The 17,513-nt window shown below is 35.6% G+C and overlaps 1 protein-coding gene across 3 annotated transcripts in view; it reads left to right on the forward strand.

The window, feature by feature from the left end:
• The window catches only part of TXNDC11 (thioredoxin domain containing 11), a 35,402-nt gene that overhangs the window by 15,132 nt on the left and 2,757 nt on the right, over positions 1-17,513 (forward strand). For all 3 annotated transcript variants that reach the window (XM_064461917.1, XM_009508913.2, XM_064461918.1), the window contains 7 exons: positions 530-623; positions 1,870-1,982; positions 3,196-3,396; positions 5,929-6,712; positions 9,164-9,309; positions 10,507-10,616; positions 12,574-12,654. In XM_064461917.1, the coding sequence (XP_064317987.1) occupies positions 530-623; positions 1,870-1,982; positions 3,196-3,396; positions 5,929-6,712; positions 9,164-9,309; positions 10,507-10,616; positions 12,574-12,654 (1,529 nt within the window). The remainder of the gene's footprint in view (positions 1-529; positions 624-1,869; positions 1,983-3,195; positions 3,397-5,928; positions 6,713-9,163; positions 9,310-10,506; positions 10,617-12,573; positions 12,655-17,513) is intronic.

Raw genomic sequence — 17,513 nt, forward strand, 5'->3', positions numbered from 1 at the left:
GTTGGCTTAGCAGTTCAAGAATTCATGCACAAAATGTGTAAATTCATATGTAGTTGCTAATTATGTGCAAAATAGTGAACAATTAAGTGTTCCTGTTTTAGTTGTTTATACTCTGGAAAAATCGTATTTGATATTCCAGTTCTAAAAGAAGTCTTTACAATGCTTATGGTCCTATGTTGGTGCTGGAACTGATTTATAAAATAGTCACAATAGTTGCAAATAAAAAAACAAATATTAATTGTTTTTAATGAACTTTTAATAGCTAACATGGAAAATGTGCAGCTGTTAAACTTATGCATCTACAGCCGTAAAAACCCTCTCTCATACATAGCTTTTGAATGACAACTTTAGAACTGATTTCCATTCAGTCTTTTAATATTAAATTTCTTCTTGCAGCATAAAGTGACCGCTCTTCAGTAAACATTGTCTTTTTTAAATCTGTGGTATTTTACTGTAGGCAAATAATTGCTCTGCCCCATATAATTATACTTGAAAATAGCGTAACTAACTCTAATTGTTACTATTTCAGCCTGGAGTTCTAGGATATTTTGAGTTCAATGCTTCACCTCAACCTCCTGGTTATTTAACATTCTTCACATCAGCATTACATTCATTAAAGAAAGGTAAAAGCTTAATTTTCGTAATTTAAAGCATCTGTGAAAGACTTATGTAGATGGGCTTCTGTAGGTCTTTTGCAATATTTTGTAATTTTGGAATGAACCCCTTTTGAGTGTTTCTTGATGTTGATATAATTATGAGACTGTCTTTTATTACAGTGCAAGGATTGCTTACATAAAAGGCTTTATTATATGATCAGCCATCATGGAATAAAGTATATGATAGGCTGCTATTCAAGGGTGCATTAAGATACAGTTTCCTCAAAAACCTAGATGTGTAGGTGCAACCCATATAGAGCCATAATCAGACTAGCACTTAAGTTGAATCAAAGAGTCAAGTTCATCCTAATACCTGACATTTCAAATGCTGCACAAGACAAACACTTTGTCAATACTTATGTAACTGAATTCAACGAAGTTCTTTCCTGGATGGAGTAATAGAGCTGGTACAAGGTAGCATGATGAGAAGGGCTTTCTCCCCCTGTTCTTTTGCATTAATAATATAAAATCTAAAAACTCTTGCATTTAAATATGCAAACTTTGTATATGATTAACACCTTTTTTTTGGGGGGGGTGGGGGTGGGGGTGTAATAAATTCTAGATAGAACTTTCCTAAAGTTAAGATGAGCACATTTTAGGGATATTTCTTCCTGTCAGCAAATGAAGGAAATAAATACCAATAATCTGATTTTTATTCTGCCGCTGACTTGGTATATGCTGTAGAACCTGTTCTATATTTTGTTCTGCAACTTCCCCATTTTTATGTTGGGATAGTTCTTTGCAACGTGAAGATGAGAAGCATTCTATCCTTATGTGTACATATTCATAAATTAAGAAATAATATAATATGTATTTAAATAATATATTTTTGCTGTAAATGCACATCATGTAAACAGTCAGGGTTCGTACATCTTCCTTATACGTGTATCTCATCTTGGCTTTTGAGATGCCATAACACATAGCAAGCTGCATCTGTGTACCAGATTCTACATTTAATAAGCAAATCAAGAAATTGAGTAATTCAGGTTAACATTCTCTATACCTTGAGTGCAGAAGAGGAACATGCTCTTGTTGCCTGCTCTTGTTATCTTTTTTCTACCTCACTTAATCACCGATATTGGCCATTGAAGATTTCTGTGCCTTTTACACAGCAGTGGTCTGCATTTTGGTTTAAATATGTTCTTCTAAGGCTTTTGGGAGAGAGGTTTGGTGTGTATAAATATATTTAAAAACTGAAAATTTGCCCTTTCAGATTACCTTGGAACAATACGCTTTGGAGTGATCACGGATAAACACGTTGCAGAGGAGATCTCACTGGTGCATTCAGGCAGCGTGTATTTGCACAGACACGTCAACACATCTCTTGTGAGTATTGTATTTCTGTTGTAGTGACTCTGACACAGTACATGGAGATTGAAGCTCTGTTGTAGTAGACAATGAATAAGTGTTTCACAGAACTTCAGGATACAGGATATTTAAGAACAATATTTTTGTACAGTAATACATGCTTTCATTCTGTCAGTCAGCAGCTGTTCTAAACAGTAGCTAAGACCCAAGTTTATGATCTCTATCAAAGCAAAACCCAAGCACCTCAGAAATGACTACACAAAGACTTTTTCCTGAAGTTTCTACCCCTTTCAGTGGGTTATAGTTACAAGGCTACTTGAATGAAGATATGGACAAAGAGGTTTTGTGGAAAGATAGCACGAATAGTGAAAACGTGCATTTTCATTTAAAGGTATGACATTACGCTGATTAGAAAACTAATGCAAATTAATTTAATTGAAAATTTATAGTAACTCTTAATCCATGTGCCTTGTTTGGAAGACCAAGACTGAAAATACTAACTTTCAGATTTGCTATTTGGCATAGAGACCGTATCTATCCACACTGCTACCATGAGTGGAAACTCTATGAAGATAAGTCTTGTAATGTGTATTTTATTCAATTGAGACTAGGCGAAACATGGATTTTTCATGTTAAATTACTGGTAAAGACATAAAGCTGCTTTTGTCTATGCAAAAGATTTGAGACAAACTTGCCCTAATTTATTAAAATGGCCCTAGAAGCTGTGAGTGCTTTGTATTATGCATTTCTTTTCCCTGCATCGAGTAATAAGAAATACCAGTTTTAAATGCAGTCTTCATGTTTCAGTCTTAAAAGACTAATTTAAAGTGAGTTAATATGGTGACTAAGTAGTGGGGAAAAGTTCTCTAATATGCTGTAAATCAAGATATGTGATGATACCAACTTAGAGACTGAGCTCTTTCACTTACAAAGAAAATTTATACAAGTAAGAAAAGTAAAGATTATAAAGATGTAATAAAAGAAAGAGGACCTTCCCTGGTAGAATACTTTTTGCCTGAAAGATTGTGTGTGTTACTATGATCTGATGAGCATTTGGGAAAATTTCCCAATTGGAAAGGGTATATGAAACACTGAAGCTCGCTGAATAGTGTCATTGAATTTAGAAGGACAGTTTTAGATATTACAGTAACAAAGCATGTCATATTTGAGAACTGCATTAATTACTAAACCAAGTGAGGACAAATAATTGCTTTTTTTTCCCCTCTTCAAGATCTATCCAAATGATGCCATGAACTATACTGCTGAGAACATTTGCAAGTGGGCTCTAGAAAATCGAGAGATGTTCATACGCTGGCTGAGACCACATGGTGGAAAAAGCCTTCTTCTAAACAATGAGCTGAAGAAAGGACCAGCACTTCTCATATTTATACCTTACGATCCCTTAGCAGAAATTCATCCTCTTTTAGATGAAGTAAGTTAAATAATTTTTTTTTTTTTTTCCACTTCAAAAATACTAGAACTTGAGAACTTTAGTCAGGGTTCTGAGCTTAATTGTGGTAGATCCTGCATTTTATTTCACCGTTTCAAGTAATCAGTTTTGTTTAAAAGCATGCTTTCTCAAGCCATGTTATCACAATTCCCTTATGCTGGCTTGCATCCTGCACAACATACCTTTGTCTCATGTCAACAGTTGTTTAGAACAAGCATCTTAACTCTTTTCCTTGACTCCCTTCTTTTTGTGGTGAGTGCTGTGAGAGAGATGCTGGTCTTCTGTTCCAGCTAACGTAGCTCAAATGAAAGAGCAGGAATGTATCGAGTATCACAGGACTTCCACCCTATTCTATTTCTCCTCTCCTTCCATCTTTCCAGCAGTGGTTATGCAAGGAAGAATGGATCTATTCATTCCTTAGTCACCTTCCAATTTTCTTTTCCTCTGCTGTTATTTCAATTTCTGAACTGCCTAGGACAGGAGTTCGTGAAGCTTTGCTATAAATGAGATAGGGAAACTAACTTGTCTGAAAAATAACCTTTTTCCCTGGGCTGTTTTTCAGCTGGAACCCATTGTCCCATTTAGTGTATCACACAGCTGCATATCACAGTGGCGATAGCATAGCACTAAGGAACAAGAATCTGTGGAAGATGAAAAGCAGGGCTAAGTTTTGGTGGCAGTGCTGACTGACTTACATGGCATCTATGTCCTGGAATGTGTGGTTTCCAGAAGGCGGCGTAATGAATATTGCAGCATCTGAAGCAATGAGGAAAAAAAACTAAAATAACTTACGATACAATACTCAGACAAAGTAGAAATAAACACAGTAAAAGCTAGACTGCTACAAGATAGGGTTGGGGAAATCTTTGTGGAAAGACTGGAAAAGAACTGCCATTATTCTTGTACTAACCTGTCTTATTTTTGGCAGACTTAGTTCAGTGATGCTTGTCACAGATTAAACGTTCTAGTAACAGGTACCACTTTTTTAGATCAAATCAGTGCAACATAAGATATTCTGATTCAGATTTTATTCTGCTAAATAATAGTATTTATCTAAATCAAAATGTGAAATGCGATACAAAATATTCCAGTTGATCTTGTATAGCTTCACTTTGATAGAGAGATACTGTGCAACTTCTTTACCATAAGAAGAGGCACTTACTGCAGCCATCCTCTGGGTTTCATTAAGCAATGACACCGCTTGGCTGTAAGGCAGTTGCAAAGAACAAGGCTGCCAAGTTGTATGTTGAAAGCTCTCAGAGCAAAACTTTTTTTTCTGATAGTAGCTCACTGAAGTGAGATTTCTTATTGCAAATCTGGTTTTCTGTTCATAATTTCTTCAAGTTTATGTAGGTAGTCAAAATCTTCAGGCTAGATTATAATATGAGGGGTCATGTTTCTTTTAAGTATTTAATTGAACATTTTCAGGATGAAAATATCTAACAATGAATTGTTAAAGAATGTGGCAAACTGTTGCTATAGACCACATCTCAATACTGATGGTCCTGTAACACAGCACCCCTCCTAGACGTAACCCTTCAACATCCCTTTGATAATGATGATGATTCCTATCAAAGTGTTCTTGTGTAAGCAATGTGTGTATGTTCTGTATTTTGATTATGTTTCATGTGATAGATGAGGATGAAGGGAAGTTTCTCATTCATTTCCTTTCTTGAATGGTCTGTTACTTATCTCCTAGAAAGGGAATTCCTTCTATGGTCCATAAACACGCCTTTTTTGCTGCTTGTGTCCCTTTGCTTATGAAAATCAAAATGGTGACGCAGCACAGGAATGTTTGCACTGAGAGGCAGGCTTTTTTCTGGTTTTCCTTTTTTTTTTTCTTTCTTCTCCCATAAATTATGCATTACTATATGCAAAGTACACCTGCAGTATTACAACTATATGCCCATGGCTGGGAGAATACTAACATTGCTTCAACACTGTTAGTGATTGTTACAAAATCTGTGTATCACCTATACCAGGAAAAATCTCTATTCCCTTTTCATACAAGCATGGTTTAGGAGGCAAGGTAGTGTTGGGTTGGTGGTTGGACTTTGATGATCCTAGAAGACTTTTCCAACCTTAATGATTCTATGATTCTATGAATGCTTTTATTTATTTTCTCCTTGTATTGGAAAATAAAGGAAATTCAGGATCCTCAACTGATTAATGCTTCATGTAGTGGGATTTAACCTTAAAATGTAGTGTTATTGTACTGTGATAAATACGATGCAAAGAGGACCTTGAGATCAGTGTAGTGGACTGAAAAAGTTCTAAAGTGGCTTTGTGTTGTTCTGCACATTTATTTCTTTCATGCTGAAATATCTAAAGATTTAACTTTCTTATCAAGTCAGAGCCTCCTATAATTTTGTTTTAAGAGCAAAGGAGTAGTCAACGCTATGTTCCTGAAATACCATCTCTAATTGTGCATATATTGTTGAACCTGCAACAGATAACTGCATTTGAGTGAACTATGTACAGTCAATCTTGCTTTCTTTTTTTCCCACCCTGTAGATTACCAAAGTGGCCTTGGAATACCACAGCTGTAATAAAAGCCAAGCAGCTGAGCCAGATCTTCAACACTTAGGAGACACTGATTCACCAGCATTGGATTCCTCTGTACTAGATGCACATATGAAATTACCAGAAACATTTTCAATAACCAAGTACCCATGCTGTAACACAGTGGTGCTTCCACAGTGGCATTCAATATCTAGAACTCACAACATCTGTGAGCTTTGCGTTAACCAGACACTTGGTGTCAAACCAAATAAAGTCCATGTGCCACACTGTAACTTTTTAGAGATAGAAGCAGCTTTGGACTCTTTCTACCTCCAGGAACGTACCTTTTTTCAAGTTATATCAAATACCATAGAATGCAGCAATTTCTTAAGCTTCTATAGTCCTTTTAGCTATTACACTGCATGTTGCAGGACGGTAAACAGGCATTTTTTAAGTTTCATTAGTTCTGAGAAGACCATCTTTCAGACCCCCAAAATAGCATTTTCTTCCCATGGGAAGAAAGATAACAGCCAACATTCTATTCCTCACATTGAGGATAGGAATTGTTTTATTCCTGACCTTCATATTAGTAGCACTAACATTACTGGTCTGAGCTGCAGGACCAACAAAACCTTGAATCTTTATCTCCTGGATTCAAATCTTTTTTGGATATATGCAGAGAGACTAGGAGCATCAAATTCTACTCACCTTAAGGAATTTGCTGCCATTGTTGACCTGAAAGAAGAAGTGCATTATGTCCTGGATCAAAATCAATCACTTGTTGGATCTACCCTGGGTATGGTATCCACTATACAAATGCTTGAAATAAGAAAATTAAGTTTGCAAGTAAGCTTATGAATGGAAAACTTAATGCCATTTTGAAAAGGGAGGCTATATTCAACGTTGTGAATCATAATTTATTCTATTCTAATTTATTTAGTAGTTAACCAAACTGTAGAATTATGTTGTAGATGATGTAAGAACTACGTTTCATATACCAAAAGTAATTAGCTTAAAAGAAGTGAACCTCAAAATCTGTGATTCTTGACTGCCTGAAGGGTTGAAGGAATTGGTAAAATATAAATTAATTTGCTTGTGGAAAAAAAAAATACTATGCATCAACACATTTGATATTACAGGAGATATTTGTATATTAATTATGGTGTTAGTATTTGCTCAGCTGTTCTCTGTACTAAATATCCCAGAATTTCATGAGATACTGCCCACTTACCACCAGAGACTAGCCCTTCCTCTTTTCCTCTGAAACCAACTTATAAATGGGTTTAAATTTATTTTGAAAAGTATGTGTGATTTCAAGGTAGAGCTCTGAAGTGGTTTTGGCCAAATCTGTCAATGCTCTTATTTCCTGGCTGAATTGCAGGAGGAAAAAAACCCCAAAACAAGAAAACCAGCCAATTCAACGATCACAGTTCAGATTTATTTGCAAGTTATTGAATAAGACACAACATGCCTAACCACGTGCATTTACCTACCATGGTGTGCAAAACTGAGCCCACATTCAGAAAATGCAGGGGTTTTTTTAATGTTAGCAGTGTAAGTAAACATGGAAGTAAAATCAGGTAAGCATAGTATTAAAATAAATTATTCAAGAAGGTATATCTATATAATTCTTACAGTATTAATTTCCATTTTGCCATAAATCTGGAAATACAAATGTATGCACAACATAACAAATAGCCATGTCCTTATTAAGGATCCCATCCAGCCCTGTATCCTGTCTCCATCCCACCCCCCCAGAAAAACACTCTGGAAAAACAAACAAAACCTCCAGTGACCATAAAAGGATGCCTAAGAAAAATTAAGATCAGCGTGAGAAGACAGAAATTTCCTTCCCCTTTCTGCTCCCAGTACTTTCTGTCTCAAACTTTTTTCAGGCCTCAGGATTTCCTGAGCATGATGAGGGTTTTTCTGCTGAGTAACACTCAGGTTATTTCTATCCTAAGTCATTTGAACTTCCAGAAAATTTTTGCTTCTATATATTTTGTCAAGGAGTCACCGTGACTTATGTTTGGGTTTTGTGGTTTGTTTTTTTTGTTTAATTTTATTTAACTTCCTTAAACCTCTTAACTTTTGGTATTTTAAAATAAAAGAGATTTGCATTTAATATCTTCAACAGATTTCTGTTTTTATGGATGGCTTCTAAAAATTCAGGAATGTCTTTTAATTGGCCCCCTCCTTTCAGTTATTACTTAATCATGCGTAGGTACTCCAAATCTGGAGAGCTAGAAAGAAAAAAAACCTGGTTTGGTCTGGTGTAAGAATTTAATGAAATGCTGAATAGTATATATAAAATTAAATGTACTGCTCTCTGCATTTCAGAGATAAACTTGATGATCTGGTATTTTCTACGTATGTACAAAAGTGACAGTTTTACTGGGGCCTAGTTTTTGGACTGGAAGTACTAGTACACGATGTTTGTATTTGGTCAAATAATTATTTTTAGTGTGCTTGATATTTTATCTTTTGTCTTGATTATTGAATACTCTTATTTTAAAATGCATAGAATAATATTTCTCTATCTAAATAGAAAAGGAGGATACAGTCAATATCTTGCATCAATTTAGAGAACATGGTCCAGGCTCAGAGTAATGTACCTGAAGGTGGTTGAGGGCTTTGGAGCTTGTTTTAAACTTTTACCACTGGCCAGCTACTTGTTAAATATCCTAAAACCCAGGAGAAAGTTGAATGAAGAGGAAGGTGGTCACCAGTAAACAAGAGGTGGTCGGTCTATTTGGCATGGGAATAGCACAGTCTTTAAAGGTCTAGAGGAAAGCAGAATTACAGGGAAAGTAACTAAAAATGAGATAATAAATGCAAATAAATGTGGGATTAAGTGGAGTCTTCAAGATAAGGGCTAAGTACTTCAATGCTATGTAGAAAGTGAAAAATGGTGAGAGGATACTATTTATGACTTAGCAGGTATATGGTTAGATTAGGAGGTTAAAGAATTATTACTATGGTACATAGGAGTAGAAGCAAGATTAGAGAGTAGTGTGGCAAGTGAAAAGACGACAGTAATGAGCAAAACAAAAAAATGTGAAATTTTTATGCTGTTTTCACATCAGTGGTACTTACTCAAGAGTTGATTGCAAACTGTCAAAAATAAATGACGTGAAGTCAGGTTTGAATTTGTATTTTCTCTGTAAGTTTTTCTGAATTCCAAAGTAAAAACTACCAAACTCACATATTTGTGAAACTGAAATAGCTTTGTTATGTATCATTTCAGAGAACTTCATTAAAAATTTCAGTATTCTCTACAGTCCCTTGAAAAGGCATCTTGTTGATGACTCTTCAGTCCATTTTCATGAACAGCATGTAATCACTGAAGTGACTACTAATACCTTTCAAGATACCGTGTTTTTGAGTGAAAAGGTACACCTCGTTACTGAAAAATTTATTGCAAGTAGTTGCTCAGACTTCTGAGGAGAGGGTCTCATTCTTTTTTTTACATTGATATGCTCTGCTTATTTGTAACATAAAATATGTTATTTTGTAACAATTCAAAAGTGTTTTTTTTAAAAAACAGGCAATTTGGAATAATGTGATCTTAAGTCAATCTGCAAAAGATCACCTTCTGGTGTTAAAATAATCTAAAAGTCAGTGCAGCTGAATCCCTGACAGGTTTCTGCCACAGTTCAAAGTTCGTTGGGTTTTTGGGAGTTGGTGTTGGGGTTTTTTTCCGTTGTTGTGTTTTGTTTTGTTTTGTTTTTCCAGCAGGGGTAGAGGCTTGGGTTTTTTCCTGTGTGTTTTTTTTTCCACTGTAGCAGAAGCACATGCTAAATACATGGGGTTTGAGGTAACATGGAAGAATACTCTGATTTCTGTGTTTCATACCTCAAAGGAAATAAATATACCACAACTCTTTTTCTATATATTACATTCTTTTAAAAAACTTACTTTAAAAAAATTTAAAAACTAGACATAATGAAAAAAAAACAACCATAAGGCATTATTTGAAAGCACACAGCAAAAAACCCCAAACTCTCACAGTTAAAAGCTTTCCAGTTGCATGCCATAAAATTGCTTTATGTCATCCTGAACAGTAGTTAAATTACTTTGGTTTCTTAAAGATGTGATATTAAGAATTAATATCCATCGTCTTTGAAGGCTGCAGGGAATGTATGCATCTCCAGTAACTGGCTTCCAGCAGCCTGAACCCCTGATTTGCTAGTTAGAGGCAAAAAGCAGAAGTCTAGATATCATCTTCCCCCTCCCACCCCATGAAGTATACAGTCACTGTTAGATACATAGGAATTGAAGATTGCAAAAGAATCTTAGGAAGTGTAATAAAGTTTGGTGCATTTTCACTTAAAGGGAATGATCCTAAACTAAATAATATAATCCTCTTCATTTTGTCTTTATGGAAAGAAAATTCCCCAAGCGTTTTTGTGTGTTAACTCAGCAGACAGAGGGCATCAGTAAATAGCTTATTATAAAGTTTATTAACATTAGGATATAGTTTCATATTTTAAGGGTGCCAAGTGTTAGATGTTGTGAAGACTAGTCCTCCTTTACTGCAGAGTAACTACAATAGATAATGAAACTCTTCTCCATTTTTTTTTTTCCCAGAATGTCTTGCTGCTATATTACGCACAGTGGTGTGGATTCTGTGCTTCTCTCAATCACATCTTTATTCAACTTGCTCGGCTTTTGCCTCCAGATAATTTCACTGTGGCAAGGTAAAAAAGATTCTAATTTTATCTCTCAAGAATAATGTAAGTTCATTGAGGTCATCACCTTTAGAAAATAATTACTTTTTTTTCCTCTGTACAATCTTGCAATAGTAGATGTGAATGACATCTGCTTCATTTCTCTTTGAATACATTATTTTCTTTTCGTCTGTATAAACTTTGTGGTTTTCAATGTCACTGCAGTAGTTGCGCAGTTTAATTAAAATGAATTTTCAAACAGTGCAATTAACCTTGAAACTTCCTAATTTCAGGAAGTTAATCGATGAAACAGCAGCAGAAAATAATTTTTACCCCTCTCTGATAACATGTAGCAGATAATTATAACCTGTAGTACTGTTACTTGAGAAATTGTTTGAGACAGGCAAAATACATATTGTTGTGGGTTAACCCTGGTGGGCAGCTAAGCATCACACAGCTGCTCACTCACCTCCCCCCTCCATCCCCAGTGGGATGGGGGAAGAGGAAAGGAAGAATAAAACCAAGAAAACTTGGAGGTCAAGATAAAACAAAACAAAATTGTTTAATAAGTGAAGGGTAAGTGGAAGGAGAGAGAAGAAAGCAAAGCAAGTGCTGCAAAGGCAGGCAGTCACTACCGCCTATGGGTAGACCGATGCCCAGATGGTTCCCAAGTAAAAGATGGCTAATCCCCCTAAAGGCCCCTCCTTTCCCTTCTACCGCCGAGTGGGATGTTATATGGTATGGAATAGAACTTTGGTTAGTTCAGGTCATCTGCCTGGTTGTGTCCCACCTCCCCACCCCCGCCCACTGCGGGGGCAGAGCGAGAAACAGAGGTCTTGATGCTCTGGAGGCACTGTTCAGCAATAACCAAAGCATTCCTATGTTATCAACACTATTTTCATTACAAATCTAAAACATAGCACCATATAGGCTACTGTGAAGAAAAGTAACTCTATTCCAGCCAAAACCAGTTTATAGACATATGTATTTTTTTATATATGCATGTGTATGATATAAATATATAAAAAAGATATGGTCTTGTTTGGTGTTTTCAGGGTTTTTAATGTTTCAGTGCAACCCAGACATTCTTTTTCATGTATTTGGTAATATATCAATACTTACAAGATCTGTGCTGATTACATCCTTGTTTCATTGTGACTGAATTTACTCCAGGAGGCAGCATGAGACGTATAGGGAAAAAAGTTCAGTTAAAAATCTGGAGTTATCACCTGTTTATAATTGCAGCTTTGTTCCCACAGATGTAATGCCATGGTCAAATCTCTACCCATTCTGTTTCCTGACTTTGAAGTTCCCTCATTTGTTCCATTATTTTTATTGCAGTGTTAACAATATGATTGCTATGGTTTTTTCTATAATAAAATTTTTGTAATTAATAAGAATTTTATTTATGATCAAAGAAAACCTAAAAATGCAGAGAAAAACATAACAAGCAATTGAGCAAATATTTCATTCACAAAATCTTGTGTTCCTTTCTACGTAGACCTTTAGAAAAAAATGTGCCTTTAAGAATGTGCTTGTCCTTGGAAGAAGCAAAGTCATTTTCTCCCAAAACTACTAAAAGGGAAAATATACATAGAGTTGTACTTGACGAATAAATTAATGAATAGAAGAAAACTTCAGTCTCGCACTGAAACTGTTAGGTACGTTTGTTTGTTTCAGAGAAGGAAGGTGTGTACCTAATGGGTGACTATGATTTAATTGCTGAGTGAGAGCAGTTGGAATACTGTACATATTTTTCTAGCAAAAAAACCAACCCCACAGATTTTTGTTAAACTGAGATTCATCATCCTGAATATTGGTAATTAACTCTGCTGACTCATATACACAATATATTTTTGACATAACACAGAGTTACTTTCACAGATACTTGCATTTCCTTCTTCCCAATCCCTAAAATGGTCTTTTACAAGAAAAAACAGGTTGTTAATCTGCTTGTTCTCTTCATCAGTGTGTCTTTTCTTAACAGAATTGATATCACTCGAAATGACCTTCCATGGGAATTTATGACAGACCGTCTCCCAACCATTTTATTTTTTCCTCATCAGAGGTAATGTAATTATTTTCCCGGTGGGTTTTTAACTTCTGTTTCACTAAGTTAGAATAATTATCTGCTTACATGTCTTAGTAGAGAAAAAAGCCAAACAGTAATTCATTTCCATATATGTATTCTTACGTTATGCATATTCTAATTAAGAAAACACAACAACAACAAAACAGCCAAAAAACCCCGATAGTCATGGATAGCTGATGGTATGCAGGTAGTGAATGTTGTCTCCAAAGGTCTTTATTTAATTCTTTGTAAGTCTACATTTATGAACAGCAGCATTACTAACCATATTCTTCAGTTAATTTTCCTTATAATTTGGTTGTGTTTATTATTGTGGCATTGTCCAAATAAATTAATGAGTGACTACAGGAGGAGGAAGAGGAGAAATTATGTAGATGGTGGTGCAATGTAGATGTACTGCAACTTGTATCTAATCACTTCTAATTGGATAAACTAAGAGAGATCTCAAAGAATATTAGAAAGCATTCTTGAAGTAAAATGCAAGGATTTGCTTCCTGTGTTTTCAGTGAAGAAAATTAAAAAGTCAATACACATGGAGAGTAAGTAATCCAGCCCAAGCTTGGTCTTGTTTAAGAGAACAAAAAATAACAATCCTGATGTTACAGAGGGAGAGGAGGTAGGTTGTTATGTGTTTTTAAAATAAAATCTTTGTCTTTAAAAAAAAGGAAAAAAAGGCAGAGAATCTGAGTACTAAAGGAGGGCTTATGCATCCTATGGAAATATTACAGTGGTCCTAATCTGTGAATTTTTTTTTCTCTGTCATCTGCTCTGTAGTTTTTAATGAATGTAACGTAATCAGAGGGACTTCGGAGTGTTCATTGCTCAAACTGAAGTCCTCTCAGGTTATGTTTCTCTGTTCTGATGTTTGGCTTTTGGGGGGAATGTATCTGTGTCTGCACCTGTATTTTGGATGTCGGATTCTTTGGCAACCTGCATAAACCGTGGAAGTGTTCCATCAGCTGAGAACTAGTCTAACAGTGGCAGAGAGAATGACTTGAAATACTACTGGCCTTTATAAGCTCTCTAAAGTAGATGGTAATATCTAAAGCAAAACCTCTGACTTTACGGGGTATAGGAATGGCATTCTACATAGGGCAAGATATGAGCTATCTCTGATTTAATAAAAATAAGGGTTAAATTTTCTGCCGTTTTATTTTATTTATATGTCAGCTATGTTCCCTTTTGTAGTGAAAGAAGTTTCATATTAAAGAAATTTCAATATATAAAATGTATATTAAATAAGAGGTGTTTTCATTTCTGATAAAATCAGAATATAGAATTATTTCCTTTTTCCTACTTTTCTACTTTTGTGATATCATTGGTCTTGTTATGGCATCAGTGTGGTGCCATAAAAGCATATGAAGCAAAAACCCCAACCAACCATTATGAATTTTATGATCAAGTAGAAAGAGAATATGGGATGGAGTAAAAACAGGTAGTTGAAGAAGTGGAACTATAACACACTGTAAGAAAGTGTACTTAAAATGAAAATATTCTCAAAATTGTTTGGAAATGGTATAAAAGTTATTGGAAAATTGTCATGTTGCATGGCTAGAAAAAACGGGAAACCTATTGCAAATACTTCAGGGGTTTTACTGTTTTAATGCAGTGTTTATTAAACATAATTTTTTTTTTTAAACTATGAGTATTTCAAATGGTGTGATACAGTCTTCAAGTGAAAGCCATGCTTCAAAGTAAATTTCTTTCATATAAGAACTTCCTTTGTAAACTAACACTGTGGTTATTGAAATATCTTTTTTTTTTTCTTTCTTAAAACAGTACTTATTCACTATTTCACTTGGGCATAAATACATTTTTTCAAGGTTCTAAAAAATTTTTATTGAAATAGTGCAGATACTTTAATTGTCATTAATGTCCTTAATGCTATGACTAATTTTTTTAGCAGTAATAAAAAAAAAAAGAAAACCAACCCGACAGTATTGCTTTTGCAGATACTACAGAATATATCATGAGAATTTGTGTATATTGCCAAAATGTTTTGGTTTTCATTCTGACTTAGTAACAGGTGCTGGACTTTTCACAGGAGAAAAGCAGCAGTAGATTTGTTGGCATTCTAGAAGCCTTGCATTGTTTCTTTAAAATAGAAAACAAATGAAGCTTTGGTAGCAGTTTAACACCTAAAGCGGAAAATATCCAAAGGAGATCAGCAGTGAAACAAAGTGTAGGTGCTGTTGAAGTGAAACTACATACAGCAAGCAAGACCTCAGACAAAAAGCCAAGAAATAGAGAGTGTAGTACAGGGAAGTGTAGTTTCAAGGAGACAGCTAGGATTGAGAATAATTTCTGGGATAGTGAAAGAAAGCTGAGTTGGAGGAAGGGAACTGATTCTTGAATGGGGGAGGGGCGGGGAAGGCAAGACAACGGAGGGTGGAGTAGAGAAAGTCAGGAAGGGTGGGTCAGGAGAAAATGGAACTCTGAAGTTAGGGATGTAAAAGGACAGGAGAGTACATTTAGGACTGGCATGAGACCTGGAATAGCATTCATGGGTCCTGAATCCTACTTTTCCTCTGCAGCAGGGAGAAATTGTGAAAATGTGTGTCAAACCTGTGTGCCATTTCTACTTTGTACCAGTACACACAGTGCAGGTGCATCCAGCCTCTCATAGGCTGAGAAACAAGAAAGAAACATTAGATGCAAGCAAGCCACAAGCTTTCAAAAGTGCTCAATTTTATTTTTTCAGATATGTTTTTGGCCCTATGCATTAGATTTGATTGACCTTGGGTTTTGTTTTTCTTAAAAGATCAATACTCAATCTTACACAATTATAGTTTTTATACAAAGGAAATGAAAACAAGCACTATAATAAATACCTGCCTCTTTGCAATGTAAAAAAAAATGTTGATTTCCACCCTTCTCCCTCAAGAACTCTTATCAGTCAGCAAATGGTAATTCAGACTACAGGTAACACTGCACAGTACCAACCACAAAAATCCTTAAACCTGTGCCTTACGTTTTGCAATTCTGAATTCATGTTTTAATTCAGTACAGAAATAGTTTTGTTTCTATCAGATCTGAGTCACCCCAACTTCCAACTCATCGTCTCCCCTACTTTGTGGAGTAAGCCTTGCAAATCAGCCTCAGATCAGGCTCCCTCTGCCACATTCTTCCAGCTCAGTCCCAGTCCTTCTCTGTTCCTTAGGTTAACGGAGCAGGAACTCAGCTGGAGTAGTTCCAAGCTGTGTACCTGTCTACATAAAGGCAGTGTTACCTTCATCTGCTGCTTAGCAAAAGCTGCAGTCTTCAGTGCCAAATACCAGAGTCCAGTTACCTGTTGAGTTCTGCAGATTCTACTGGGTCTCAATTTTACATGCTTTCCAGCATTCAGACTCTTACCTGTCATCTGCACAGTCCATTAGTTCTGGCTGGCTGGAGTGGCTACAAGCGGAGGACCTGCTGTTTTAAAGATGAGTGGTCTCAAGTTTAGCTGAGATGAGCCACATGTTTCCTGAGGTGTTGACAATGGAGACAGGAAGTAGTAGTAGTATGCTTTGTCTTCCACTCCATTAGGTCAGGTGGCATAAGGTAAAGATCTACTAGATCTAACCATGTTAATAAGCATTGGAATACTAATGTGATTCATTTTATGGCTGGAAAACTTAGAAACTGATTTCCAAGTATTGTTGTGGGTACAGTTTTAAAGACCACTGTTCTAGTTAATGAGCCCCAACATACCATTTGGAAACCTGAGTCAAGTGACTTTCCTTCCAACTTTTGAGCAAAGATCTAGTTTGCAGAGCCATGCCTTCTAGGAGACTGTGTGTCATGTATAACATGATGAAAAGTTTTTTCTTGGATTATTTTAAAGCATAGCTCAAGCAGGTTTTAGAGCAGTAAAATAATTAATTGTAAGTGAATCTTCCTCTAATGCTTACTATCTTCCACGTGTTACTAAAAAGTCCGGTATTCCCTATTTCTTTTCATAGATACTCATTTTGCCTTGGTCTGTTTTATAAAGCAGTTCTAAACTGTCTCTGGAGTGACAGTCAATAGTTTTAGTAAGATTGTTTCTGTAATGTTCCAATTGGTTTCATAAAGGTACCTTACCTCTAGTCATTGTTTTCTGTCTTGCTTTTCCTCTCCAGTGTGCTTTATATTTAATATTTTGCCGCATCTAAGTAATCAAGAAAATCAGGTTTTCATAGTATTTGTTGTATCACTAGTACTACTAGAATAATCGCATATTAATCTTGGATAGAAAGGTGCCTCATGTTAAGGCTTTCCATGCAGCTCCTTATGCATTTGCCTTAGGAGACAATTATTGCAGATTAACTCTGTTCTCAGTTTCTTTCCACCACATACTGTTAATATTTTGTTTGGCTTTTTGTTTTAAACAGCCTTTTGCTTTTCTGATACATACTGTGTCAATAAGAATGGATGATAATGTAGTAAAATATTACCACTGTGTAATGAGTCAGTTTTGTCTTAGTGTTGACTATTTTTTGCCTGAATCATGTAATGATTCATTAAACTTGGATGTGAGCTGATTGTCAGCTGAGAAACTGCTGATGGTAATTATAAGACTAACTTGGTTGGTCACCAGAAGTCTGCAGGGGAAGAAAAACCATGTTGCTTATGCTTCTAGAAATAGCTTGATTTTGGTAAACAGGAGCCTCAGCTAGCTGAAGTTCTTGAATTGTTGATAAAATATGGTATCTGTGTTCCCCCTGAAATACAACAAATAGATCTCAGTAAATGAAATTAGCATATGTTTATAATCCATATGGTAATGAGTTGGATTTCACAGAAAGCATTTTTGAGGCAACTGTAATTGGTTAGTGAATAACTCCCCTGTTCCGATGCACAGTGTTAAGCAATTA

This window comes from Phalacrocorax carbo, chromosome 10 (assembly GCF_963921805.1).
Source record: "Phalacrocorax carbo chromosome 10, bPhaCar2.1, whole genome shotgun sequence".
Taxonomy (NCBI): domain Eukaryota; kingdom Metazoa; phylum Chordata; class Aves; order Suliformes; family Phalacrocoracidae; genus Phalacrocorax; species Phalacrocorax carbo.